The sequence below is a fragment of the Anas platyrhynchos genome, chromosome 13 (assembly GCF_047663525.1).
Source record: "Anas platyrhynchos isolate ZD024472 breed Pekin duck chromosome 13, IASCAAS_PekinDuck_T2T, whole genome shotgun sequence".
In the NCBI taxonomy this organism is placed as follows: Eukaryota; Metazoa; Chordata; class Aves; order Anseriformes; family Anatidae; genus Anas; species Anas platyrhynchos.
The window spans coordinates 15,537,418-15,548,961 of NC_092599.1; the positions used below are offsets into that span (position 1 = coordinate 15,537,418).

Here is an 11,544-nt window from a genome sequence, read left to right on the forward strand (position 1 = left end):
CTGAACAAGCCCAGCTCCCTCAGCCGCTCCTCATAGGACTTGTTCTCCAGGCCCCTCACCAGCTTCGTCGCCCTTCTCTGGACCCACTCAAGCACCTCGATGTCCTTCTTGTAGCGAGGGGCCCAAAACTGAACACAGTACTCGAGGTGCGGCCTCACCAGCGCCGAGTACAGGGGGACGATCACCTCCCTAGCCCTGCTGGCCACACTGCTTCTGATACAAGCCAGGATGCTGTTGGCCTTCTTGGCCACCTGAGCACACTGCTGGCTCATATTCAGCTGACTGTCCACCATCACTCCCAGGTCCTTCTCTGCCTGGCAGCTCTCCAACCACTCATCTCCCAGCCTGTAGCTCTGCTTGGGGTTATTGCGCCCCAGGTGCAGGACCCGGCACTTGGCCTTGTTGAACTTCATGCAGTTGACCTCAGCCCATCGGCGCAGCCTATCCAGATCCTCCTGCAGAGCCTTCCTACCCTCGAGCAGATCGACACATGCGCATAGCTTGGTGTCATCTGCAAACTTACTGAGGGTGCACTCAATGCCCTCGTCCAGATCATTGATGAAGATATTAAAGAGGACCGGCCCCAGCACCGAGCCCTGGGGGACGCCACTAGTGACTGGCCTCCAACTGGACTTGACTCCATTTACCATGACTGTTTGGGCCCGGCTATCCAGCCAGTTTCCAACCCAACGAAGCGTGCGCCAGTCCAAGCCAAGAGCAGACAGTTTCTTGAGGAGAATGCTGTGGGAGACGGTGTCAAAAGCCTTGCTGAAGTCTAGGTAGACGACATCCACAGCCTTTCCCTCATCCACCCAGCGTGTCACTTTGTCATAGAAGGAGATCAGGTTCGTCAAGCAGGACCTGCCTTTCATAAACCCATGCTGACTGGGCCTGATCACCTTCTTGCCCTGCAAGTGCTGCGTGATGACTCTCAAGAGGATCTGCTCCATGAGCTTCCCTGGCACTGAGGTCAAACTGACAGGCCTGTAGTTCCCCGGGTCTGCCCTCCGTCCCTTCTTGTAGATGGGCGTCACATTTGCTAGCCACCAGTCAGCTGGGACCTCCCCCGATAGCCAGGACTGCTGATAAATGATGGAAAGTGGCTTGGCCAGCTCCTCTGCCAGTTCTCTCAGTACCCTTGGGTGGATCCCATCCAGCCCCATCGACTTGTGCACATCCAAGTGCCGTACCAGGTCACCAACCAGTTCTTCGTGGATAGTGAGGGCCTCATGCTGCTCCCCATCCCCTTCCACCAGCTCAGGGTACTGGGTATCCAGAGAACAAGCGGTATTGCCGCTAAAGACTGAGGCAAAGAAGGCATTGAGCACCTCCGCCTTCTCCTCATCTCTTATAACTAAGTTTCCCCCCGCACCCAGTAAAGGATGGAGATTCTCCTTAGTCCTCCTTTTTGTGTTGATGTATTTATAAAAACATTTTTTGTTATCTTTAACGGCAGTAGCCAGATTGAGCTCCAGATGAGCTTTGGCCTGTCTAATTTTCTCCCTGCACAGCCTCACAACATCCTTATAGTCCTCCCTAGTGGCCTGCCCACTTTTCCAAAGATTATAAACCCTCTTTTTTCTCCTAAGCTCAAGCCACAATTCTCTGTTCAGCCAGGCTGGTCTTCTTCCCTGCCAGCTCGTCTTTGGGCACGTGGGGACAGACCGTTCCTGCGCCATTAAGATTTCCCTCTTGAAGAGCTCCCAGCCTTCCTGGACCCCTCTGCCCTTCAGAACCGCCTCCCAAGGGACTGTACCAACCAGGGTCCTGAGAAGCTCAAAGTCAGCCCTCCGGAAGTCCAATACAGCGGTCTTACTGGTCCCCTTCCTGGCCTCGCCAAGAATAGAGAACTCCACCATTTCGTGGTCACTCTGCCCAAGACAGCTCCCGACAATCACATCCTCCACCAGTCCTTCTCTGTTTGTGAAGAGAAGGTCTAGCGGGGCGCCACCCCTGGTAGGTTCACTAACCAGCTGTGTCAGGAAGCTATCTCCCACGCTCTCCAGAAACCTAGACTGCTTTCTCTGGGCTGTGTTGTGCTTCCAGGATATGTCAGGGAAGTTGAAGTCCCCCACGAGAACAAGCTCCGAAGATTTCGCAACTTCTGTCAGCTGCCTGTAGAACTCCTCATCCGTCTCCTCATCCTGGTTTGGTGGTCTATAACAGACCCCGACCAGGACGCTAGCCTTGTTGTCCCCGCCGATCCTAACCCAAAGGGACTCGACCTTGTCATTCCCAGCCTTGAGTTCTACAACATCGAAAGACTCTCTAACATAGAGAGCCACACCGCCACCCCTTCTGTGCTGCCTGTCCCTTCTGAAGAGCTTATAGCCAGGCATTGCAGCACACCAGTCGTGAGACTGGTCCCACCACGTCTCCGTGATGGCAACCAAGTCGTAGCCTGCCTGCTGCACGATGGCTTCCCGCTCCTCCTGTTTGTTACCCATGCTGCGTGCATTGGTGTAGATGCACTTCAGCTGGGCCATTGCCTTATCCCCCGGCCTTGCTATTGTTCCCCCTGGCACAGCTCCAACAATCCTTGCTTCAGCCCCATCCCCCTTCTTACCTAGTTTAAATCCCTCTCAATGAGCCCTGCCAGCTCCTGGCCCAGGATCCGTTTTCCCCTAAAAGACAGGGAACTGTGCTCTCTTCTGAAGTCCTTACTCTTCTCCTCTAGGTACAGTGCACCCTTCCTCTTCTAAGTACCCTCTCTTCAAGATGGGCCAGGAGGGACATAACCAAGTAGAAGGCATATAGGAACCAAAACATACACAATTTACTCATTTGTCTGTTGGAATATCTCAGAGCCCAGGTCTGTACATTTTCTTCACCCCATCATCTACCAGCATGCACACTTGCAATATTCATCTGAAATATTACCAAATTTGGGGGCTATTTCTCCATCCCTAACTCCTCCATTTCACCTTGTTTTATTGGCTTTGTATCAGGCCCACGAGTACTGTCATGACTAGCGCAATGCTATGTGTAGGTGTGAGGCAGATTAATATGGCAAAGCACAACAGCCCCCCCGCCGACAGACACTGTGTCCGCTTTTCTCCAGGCACAAGGCTGTGCGACCAGGATGCCGAGCAGCCGCAGGGCTGGCAGAGCCGGCGAGCTCGGCTGTCCTTGCGGCTCTCCGAAGACAGCAACAGCAACAGGATGTTCATGGTGAGAAGCGCCAGCCCCGAGCCCTGAGCCCTGAGCCCTGAGCCCCGGAGGAGAGCCCGGCCCTGCGACGGCAGCAAGAGGACCGGCGCTGTCCCCGACAAAGCCCGGTCCCCACGGGGCCCGCACGCGGCCGCACCCCAGCCGTCGCCCAGCCCCTGCTCCCAGCTCTCCTGGGGCGCTGGGAGCAGCAGGGCTGAGCGGGGCCGTCGCAGCCCTCGCAGTGGCTGACGTGCTGCCCTTCCTCCCACAGATCTTCATGAAGTACCTGCAGCCCTCGGAACGCCTGGGCGTCTTCCTCGCCGCCGTGCAGAGCATGAGAGCCCCGAGTCCCCACAGCACCGAGCTGGCTGCCCACATGGTGGACGTGCTGGCGGCAGAGACCGACTTCCATTCGGGACAGGTGGGTGCCCGCCAGCACCCCCGGCCACGGCCACGGCTCCAGCCTCCAGAGCTCCTCGGGGCTCTGTTCCTGCCCTGGTGCCGGCCCAGTCTCAGCCGTGTCCCACCGGCAGGTGCTCCACATCGTGTGGGCCATCTACAGAAGCCTGCCGTCCGTCAGAGCCGCGCTGGCCCTTCAGAGCCTGGACAGGGCCCTGCTGCTGCTGGCCAGCAAGTGCCCCAGGGAGACGGTTGCCAGCCTGCTGCAGTGCTCGCTGACCTGCACCAGGTACGGGGCCCAGCAGGGCTCCTCTCGCACACCCCCAAAGCCGTCAGCCGGGCCGGGGGCGGCCCTGCTGACAGCCCGGGGGTCCCGCAGCGTCGCCGTCACCATGTGGAGGGCGATGGTGTCTGAGCCCCCAGCCACAGAGAGGGTGCTGCGCGAGCTGCTCCGCATCCTCATGAACCAGTCTGGCTGCAAGACATCCACCTCCACCAAGGACCACCCGCGCATCCTGGCCCTGGCCGTGAGTTCCTCGCTTGCCCGTCTGCGTCTCCGTCGGGCAGGGGCAGGGGCAGGGGCAGGGGCCGGGGCCGGGGCAGGGGCCGGGGCAGGGGCAGGGGCAGGGGCAGGGGCAGGGGCAGGGGCAGGGGCAGGGGCCGGGGCCGGGGCCGGGGCAGGGGCCGGGGCAGGGGCCGGGGCAGGGGCAGGGGCAGGGGCAGGGGCAGGGGCCCTGCTCCCCTCCCCTGGCCCCTGCCAGCCTTCTCCGCACCCTGGGGCACCAGCCTGGGGGGCTGCGTCCTCCTCTGTCCCTCCCTGCCCACGCCTCCGCCTCCGGGTGCTTCCTGCAGGCAGCAAGGCCCCTCCACGAGATCCTCCTGCTGCCTACCAGCCGGGGGGAGGCGAAGGCCATTTTCCCCCAGCTCTTCCTGGCCCTCCTCTTCCAAGTGTCCTTCACCACGGAGCTGAAGCTGCAGGAGGTGCAGGTCTTCTGGGAGAAGCACCGGCAGGACCTGCTCACTCCCGTCAGGTGCCACATCCCCGGCCCCTGCTGCTCAGAGGAGCCCAGGGCTGGGGCTCCCGGCGTGACCCGGGCCCTTCTCTGCCTGCAGGTCCACGGTGCAGGCCCTGAAAGCGCTGCTCCGCAGCGTGGGCCTGGGGAGCCCGGTGCTGGCCATCGAGGCGCAGGGCGGCTGGGCCGCGCTTCTCAGCGCCGAGAGCCACCTCTGGGGCGTGCAGGTGGTGGCCAGGTGAGAGCCCCTCGTCGGCACCATCCCAGCCCTGGAGGTGACAGGGGCTTCTCGGAGGAAGTGCTGCCACAGCATGGGTGCCCGTGGCCGCTGGGCTGGTGGCAAAAGAGAGCGCTGCAAAGCCAGGAGAGCTGGGCCCGCCCGGCTCGGGGCTGACGGCGCCTGCTTGCCGTTCTCCCTGCCAGGGAAATGAAGGAGTTGCCCAGGAGCCTGCGCGCCACCATCATCCACCAGCTGGTTGAGCTGCTCCGCACGGAGGCCTCCTCCTGGCAGACGGTGGCCATGGTCATCCTCAGCAAGGTGAGCAGGGGCAGCAGGAGCAGCGAGCCCACGTGGGGCTCTGCACAAGCCCTGCTGCCTCGGGGCCAGGCTTGGCCGTGCCCTGGCATTCCTGCCCTGGCATTCTTGCTGCTGAGCCGGCACTGCGCCCCACGTCCTTTTCAGCTGCTGGAGTGCACAGAGCTCGGCGACGAGCTGGACTGCGTCGCGAGCCTCTTTGCCAGCTACCTGCGGAGCCCGTGCCTGGGCATGCAGAGCCTGGTGCTCAGGGCGATCCTGGGGCTCACCGAGAGGCCGGCCACGGTGAGCGGGGGCAGCCGGCAACGCCACGAGTGCCGCGGCTTGGGCTGGGCTGGCCCCGGGCTCTTGTGGCTCGGCACCTTGCCAGGCAGCGGGGAGGGCAAGGGGCGTTGGGCGGGCTGGGAGAGTGTTTTCGCCCAGGGGGCAGTCCTTGCTTTCCCCAAAGGAAGGTGTTTTGTTCACACAGGCGAGGCAAACGCTCGTCCTGCTGCCGAGCATCACGGAGCAGCTGCAGGCTGCAGACAGCGACACCCGCGCTGTCGCTCTGCCCGTGCTCAGCACCATGCTGCGGCTCCTGGAGGGGAGGACGCTCAGCCTCGCGGCTCTGGAGCTGGCCGGCAAGCTCCCAGCCCTCTTTGGCGACGTAAGGCTGCGTCCCCATGGCTGCGTCCCTGGGACAGCCCGCTGGGGGCTCTCCCTGCCCGCTTCCCAGCCCTGGGCGCCGCGAGCCCTTGGGCAGGCTCGTTTTGCAGCGCTTTTGGGGGCTCGGGGACTTTGCCCCCAGCGGGACCCATGTCCCCCTCTCGCCCTCCCCAGGACTCAAGTACGGTGCGGCTTCTCTCTATTCGCCTCTTCCTCGACACGCTGGGCTTTGTGGAGGGCAGCCAAGAGAAGCTGCAGCAGGTGGCACACAGGAGCCTGCTCCCGCTGTCCCTCCACCTGCACGACCAGGACGAGAGCGTGGCCGAGGTGGGCATTTTGCTCCTCGGGGGAGGGCGATGCTGACTGCCCTGCCCTGCCCTGCCCTGCCTTGGGGGCCCCCGAGCACCAGGGGTGCTGCAGCTGCTGGCAGCGTTAGGCTCCACTGAGGCCCCCTCCCTGCGGAGGGGCTGCGGGGGGGGGAGCAGGGTCTTCTGCCCAGGCTCTGCTGCCATCTCAGCTGTTCTGCAGGCCTCCCGGGAAGCCCTCCTTGGTGTTGCGCGCTTCCTGCGCTGGAGGCAGCTGGCGCACCTGGCCGAGACGCTGCAGAGCTGGAAGATCGGCGAGTGCCTGGTACGCACAGTTCTGCACCCAGGGCCGGGGCCGGGGCCGGGGCCGGGGCCGCCCTGCGCTGAGCCCGCGCCCTTCCCTCTGCAGCTGGCCAGGAGGAGCAGCGCAGCAGAGGAGTACCTGGCCCAGAGCCTGCCCTACCTGCAGAGCCTGCAGGAGCCCCTGCGGCGGGAGGCTGTGAGGTTCACTGGTGAGCCGCGAGCCTGGGGTCCCCCGTCCCTGTGCCTTCGTGCTGCGCCCCGGGGAGCAGCCGGGGGCGCTGACAGGCCGTGTGTCCCCAGGGCTCGTGGGGAGGCACCTGCTGGATCAGCACCAGAGCAAGAGCCAGGACATCTGCCAAGGTGAGCCAGGGAGGGAGATGGCAGGAGCCTGTCCCCTGCTCCCTCCTGGCTGTGCGGAGAGCTGGGGGCAACGTCTGCGGGGGGCCGGGCGCTCTGCGGGTACAGGGCTGTCACCTCGCCTCTCCTTCTCTGTTCTCTCAGTCCTGCGAGGCTTGGCAAACGACCCCTGCGAGTCGGTCTCGTCGCTGGCGATTCAGACGGTGCTGATCCTGCAAGCACCAAGGCCACGCTCGCGCTTCAGCTTTCGGCAGCTGTGCTCCAGGCTGCAGAAGGCGTGGAGGAGGCGACGCTCTTCCCCAGCAGGCAGCTGAGCGTGCTGGAAAGCTCCCGGCATCTCCTCCTGCCTGCGGCGCAGCCCCGCTCCCCGGGCACGTTCCCTCCACTTCTCCGGCCTTCTGCGTGCCGGGGGCATGCCCGAAGCAGCTCCCGAAGCCCATGAACAACAGGGCTTCAGCCGGCGCCTCTCCAGCAGCGAGCCTGCTCCAAGACCCCCGCTTTGGCCTGGGACACTGCCAGGGATGGCACAGCCGCAGCTCCACTGGGCCACCCGCCCTCAGCGCGGAAAGTGGCCTCCTCCTCCTCCTCGTTGCCATCAGAGCTGGCCAGCAGCATCCTCAGCTACACGCAGGCTGTGCCTCCCCAGCCCCGGGGGCACTGTGCAGCCCTCCCTGGAGCGCAGCTCTGCGCACACGCCCCACGCCTGGGGGCCTCGCTCTTTTGCCCTCTCTCTGGCCTTTTGCGCGGTCTCCCCCATTTTCTTCCCTTCCCTGCCCTGCCCTTCCCTGCCCTGCCCTGCCCTGCCTTGCCCTGCCCTGCCCTGCCCTGCCCTTCCTATCCCTTCATTTTTTCCTCCCTCTTCCTTTTCCCTTTAATTAAACTTTTTGTATCTCAAAATGCCCTCTCTCTGGCCTTTCGCGCGGTCTCCCCCATTTTCTTCCCTTCCCTTCCCTTCCCTTCCCTTCCCTTCCCTTCCCTTCCCTTCCCTTCCCTTCCCTTCCCTTCCCTTCCCTTCCCTTCCCTTCCCTTCCCTTCCCTTCCCTTCCCTTCCCTTCCCTTCCCTTCCCTGCCCTGCCCTGCCCTGCCCTGCCCTGCCCTGCCCTGCCCTGCCCGCCCTGCCCTGCCCGTCCCTTCATTTTTTTCCTCCCTCTCCCTTTTCCCTTTAATTAAACTTTTTGTATCTCAAACCACGAGCTCCACGTGTCTGTCGTATTTTCTCCCCCTGCCTCTTGGAGGAGGGGCAGGGAGAGAGCGGCCGTGCTGGAACTCGGCTGCCCACCTGAGGAAAACCAGCACCCTGTTGGGACAGCAGGGGCATGCTGGAGTGCTGCCTTTCTCCACTTCACCATTTGCCTGGAGGAAGGATCTGCCCCCTCTGACTCTGGCCAGCACTGAGCGTCCTTTTGGGATGCTGCCAGGCTGCACGAGGACAGCCAGGCGCTGTAGCACTGGGGAGAGAGTCTCCAAGTGCCTTCCCTCCAGAGGCCAGCTCTTCTGAAGACAGCAGTTTCCCCCAGCAGGGGGAAACCAAAACCAGTGCTTTGTGCCCCAAAGAAGAGGCTCTGAGCACAGAACCAGAGGCCTTGGGTCTGAAAAATCAAATAAATTAATAAATAGAAAAGAATAAACGAAACAAAGAAAAGGAAAAAAGAAAGGGAAAAATGGTGTTGGATCCTAAAAGATTCTTTGGTCCCTCAAAGCCTCTGGGCTGCATGGTCCCAAACCCCAGTTTTAAAGTCCAAAGCCTCACCCCTTGGTTAGGATCCAAAGGATCTTCATTAGTAGGCCCCCGTGTTTCCTTGTTTGCCTGCCACAACCTTCTTTTCAGGGTCCAGCACCTCCACTTGGGATCCAAAGTCGTCTTTTGATCTCCTAACCCCTCAGAATTGAGCCCCAGGCTCTACACTCTAGTGAACAAATCTTGCTTTTCAGGGCCCTGCAACTCCATGCTGATCCAAAGGGGACTTTTTATGGCTTACCTCCTCAGTTTTCAAGCCCACGCCATCATTTGTAGGGCACAATGCCTTACTTTGGTGTCTCACAGTTTCATTGTAGGCTGCAAAGCTGCCTTTATAGGGGGCAATACCTTAGCTGACAGGAACCCTCTTTCATTTTTGGTTTCAAAATGTTCATTCGAAGAGCCAAGGCCTGAGGCTTTGGGCCCAAAGCCTCCTTTTCGGGTCCAAACACCCATCTGGAGGGAGCAAAGCATCGCTCTTGGATCTACACAGAGGAGGGCAGGCTGTGCTGTCTGACATTTCTAGGCCTCGGCCTCACATTGTAGGGCAAAAGCCTCTTCCTTGGGCTCAAAAGCCTTGATTGAAAGGATAACCTCTCCTGGTTTTTTGTTGCTTACACATCAATCTTAGAGACCAGGCTGCCATTTCCAAGGAACAATTCCCTATTTTTAGGATCCACAATTCTATTATAAGATGCAACGCGGCCTTCTTAGATGGCCAGGCCTCCCCCTTAACCTAGCTTCTGGATCCAATGTCAGATTTTTCTTGCTTCCAGCCACACTCTTACGGACCAGGCTGCCCATTTTTGGGCAACATGCCCAATTTCTAGGGTCCACACTTTGATCGTAAGGTACAAAGCGGCCCTTTTAGATGCCGAGGCCTTATTTGAGAGGAAAACCCCTCATTCCAAATTCCCAAATCCTCATGCTGGGAGCCGAGGCCTGAATTTTAGGGTCCAAAGCCTCCTCTTTCGGTCCAAACACCTAGATGGAGGAAACAAAGCAGCACTTGAGGATCCAGACCCTGAGCTGCAGAGTCCAAAGGCCCAGCTTTCAGCTCCAAAGCCTGACTTGGAGATACAAGACACACCCTCTCCTCCTCCTCACTGCCTCTTGCCTCCTCCCCTCCTGATATTTTAACAGTCCAAAACCTCATTATTAGGGCCCCATGCTTCCTTATTTTAGCAGCGCGGGAGCACAGCTGAGCGGGGCGGCAGGACCCCAGCCCCAGCCCCGGCTCTGCGCAAGCCTGGAGCTGGGGAGAGTCGCAGCCGGGGAGCGAGGCCGGGGGCGCCAGGGCTGCCTGCAGCAGGGGCTCCCTACCTGGGGTAAGGAGCAGGTGTTGAGGAAGGCGGCCAGCCCGGCGATCCGCGCCATGGCCCTCTCCTCCACGGCCTCCGGCTGCTGCTGGGTGAAGGGCAGCAGGAGCTGGGGGGAGAAAAGCTGCTGGTGTGCCCGCAGCATGGGGCACTGCTCCTTGCCGTCGTCCCCCCGCTGCGCTGGCCAGGCGGGTGGCCGTGTCCCCGTCCTGCTGAAGCCCAGCCTTTGCCCAGCCCCACCTTCAAGATGTTCTGCAGCTCCAGGAGGCCGCAGGCGCCGGCGCTGCTCACCAGCGCCTGCAGCAGGCTGTCCAGGGCTTCCACGGTCTGCAAAGAGGAGGACAGGGCTTGGGGCGCCCGAACACGGAGCAGTGGCATCCCCAGAGCCCAGCCCGTGCATACCCTGACGTAGAGAGACGTGTCCATGTCTGTCCCGTCCTCGTGGCCAGGGAGGTGGAAGACCCCGCAGAAGCAGGCGCGCAGGAGGCCGTTGGTCATGGCCGGCGGCAGCAGCCGCGCTGTGCTGCAAGGGGAGGGGGGCAGAGGTGTGGAACGCCCCCTGTGCGGCACCCTGTGCCCCACTCGGGGCCCCTGGCCGGGAGTGGCGGCCAAGCCCGCGCTGGCCCAGGTACCTCATGGCGGCGATGGCGAGCATGGCTTTCTGCCGCACCTCCGTGTCCAGGCGATCGCTGGGCTCCTCCTGCAGCAGCGCCTGCAGGGCACAGCGCGATGGATGGCACAGGGCAGCGTCCCCTGGCCAACGAGCGGCTCCAGGGGCTGGCCTACAGCCTACAGGATGGCTGCCCCGTCCCAGACGGCTCCCGGTGCCCAGCACCCGGCCAGAGGGTGCTCCCCGCGGGGCAGGGCGTCCCCTCACCTCGATGCTCTGCGCCACCTCCAGCTGGCAGAAATACACCGCGTCCCACGTGTGCGGGTCCGCGACGGCGGCTTGGCAGGCGTCGCAGACGGAGGCCAGAAACCTCAGCTTCTGCGCCTCTCGCTGAGCCGCGGAGGGGAGAGACGAGCGAGCGGGTCAGGGGAGCCCAGCAGGGGCTGCCCGCAGGAGGCCAGCAGCCGCGGCACAAAAGCGAGCGGTACCTTGGGTCTGCGGCTGCAGCAAGCGCGGAGGAAGCTCAGGGCGTCCTCTTCCTCCTGATGCGCCACGGCCGAGGCAGAAGGGCCCACGCCTGAGCCAGAGGGCGCCTGCAGTGGCTGCACCTCAGTCTCCTCATAGGGCTGCGGCTGGGGCCTGGAGGCCGGGGAGGCCCCAGCCTCCTCCAGCCAGGCCGCTCGCGGGGAGCAGGGGGGTCTCCCTGACATCCTGCCGGGAGCGCTCAGGAGGGAATGTGGCTCCTGCTCCTGTGGCGGGGGAGGGATGCCACAAAGTGCCACCGCTGCCACCGGCCCCAGGCCCCCTCCTCTTGGCCGCGGGTGGCCCCAGAGCCCCGCGGGGGTCCTGTCCCCAGGGGCCTGCAGACGCCAGCCCCTGTCCTGGAGGGAGGTCCCCCTGCCCGGGGCTGCCCCCAGCCCCACTGCCGAACCAGGCCCCTTGGGGCCGGCCCCGCTGCGCAGCCCTGGCAGCGCTGCCCCACCTGCTCCTCAGCCCTGGCTCCTGCGCTGGCTTTCTGGGGCAAGGTGCCCGCGCTTTGTGCCTTTGCTTCGCACCTGGAGCACGTGGGAGCACTCCAAGCCGTCGCTGCTGCACGGAACCAGGTCCGTTGTGGCTGTTGGGACAGGACCCGCCCCAGAGGCCCTGCTGCCGGTTCCGGAGACGCTGCCT

General features: G+C 62.7%; 2 protein-coding genes across 3 annotated transcripts; one reads left to right on the forward strand and one right to left on the reverse strand.

Moving 5' to 3' along the window:
* Positions 1-3,005: 3,005 nt before the first annotated feature.
* On the forward strand, positions 3,006-7,733 carry LOC119718194 (maestro heat-like repeat-containing protein family member 7). 2 transcript variants are annotated; one of them, XM_038185702.2, is made up of 14 exons: positions 3,006-3,171; positions 3,422-3,571; positions 3,684-3,838; positions 3,929-4,076; positions 4,402-4,580; positions 4,663-4,800; positions 4,986-5,100; positions 5,245-5,382; positions 5,567-5,743; positions 5,917-6,069; positions 6,271-6,372; positions 6,457-6,559; positions 6,651-6,710; positions 6,852-7,729. In XM_038185702.2, the coding sequence occupies exons 1-14, from the start codon at positions 3,007-3,009 to the stop codon at positions 7,019-7,021; spliced, it is 1,953 nt and encodes a 650-aa protein (XP_038041630.2). In that variant the 5' UTR covers position 3,006; the 3' UTR covers positions 7,022-7,729. The 2 variants fall into 2 exon arrangements, with proteins under 2 accessions (XP_038041630.2, XP_071900548.1); XM_072044447.1 differs by having other exon boundaries at positions 6,271-6,559; positions 6,852-7,733.
* Positions 7,734-9,327: 1,594 nt separating this feature from the next.
* Positions 9,328-11,544, reverse strand: LOC140003627 (uncharacterized). Its single transcript, XM_072044494.1, has 8 exons — positions 11,357-11,544; positions 10,863-11,123; positions 10,642-10,764; positions 10,397-10,476; positions 10,167-10,287; positions 10,005-10,091; positions 9,769-9,873; positions 9,328-9,429 (listed from the first exon to the last, which is right to left on the reverse strand). The coding sequence occupies exons 2-8, from the start codon at positions 11,082-11,084 to the stop codon at positions 9,328-9,330; spliced, it is 840 nt and encodes a 279-aa protein (XP_071900595.1). The 5' UTR covers positions 11,085-11,123; positions 11,357-11,544.

Bases quoted from the DNA above. Each gene is read 5' to 3' on its own strand.
- LOC119718194 (XM_072044447.1), top strand. From the start codon at position 3,007: ATGGCAAAGCACAACAGCCCCCCCGCCGACAGACACTGTGTCCGCTTT. The intron at 4,581-4,662 runs GTGCCACATCCC...CTCTGCCTGCAG, and splicing joins GACCTGCTCACTCCCGTCAG to GTCCACGGTGCAGGCCCTGA. The intron at 6,711-6,851 runs GTGAGCCAGGGA...CTGTTCTCTCAG, and splicing joins GAGCCAGGACATCTGCCAAG to TCCTGCGAGGCTTGGCAAAC.
- LOC140003627 (XM_072044494.1), bottom strand. From the start codon at position 11,084: ATGTCAGGGAGACCCCCCTGCTCCCCGCGAGCGGCCTGGCTGGAGGAG. The intron at 10,092-10,166 runs GTATGCACGGGC...TCCTCTTTGCAG, and splicing joins ACACGTCTCTCTACGTCAGG to ACCGTGGAAGCCCTGGACAG. The intron at 9,874-10,004 runs GTGGGGCTGGGC...TTCTCCCCCCAG, and splicing joins AGCTGCAGAACATCTTGAAG to CTCCTGCTGCCCTTCACCCA.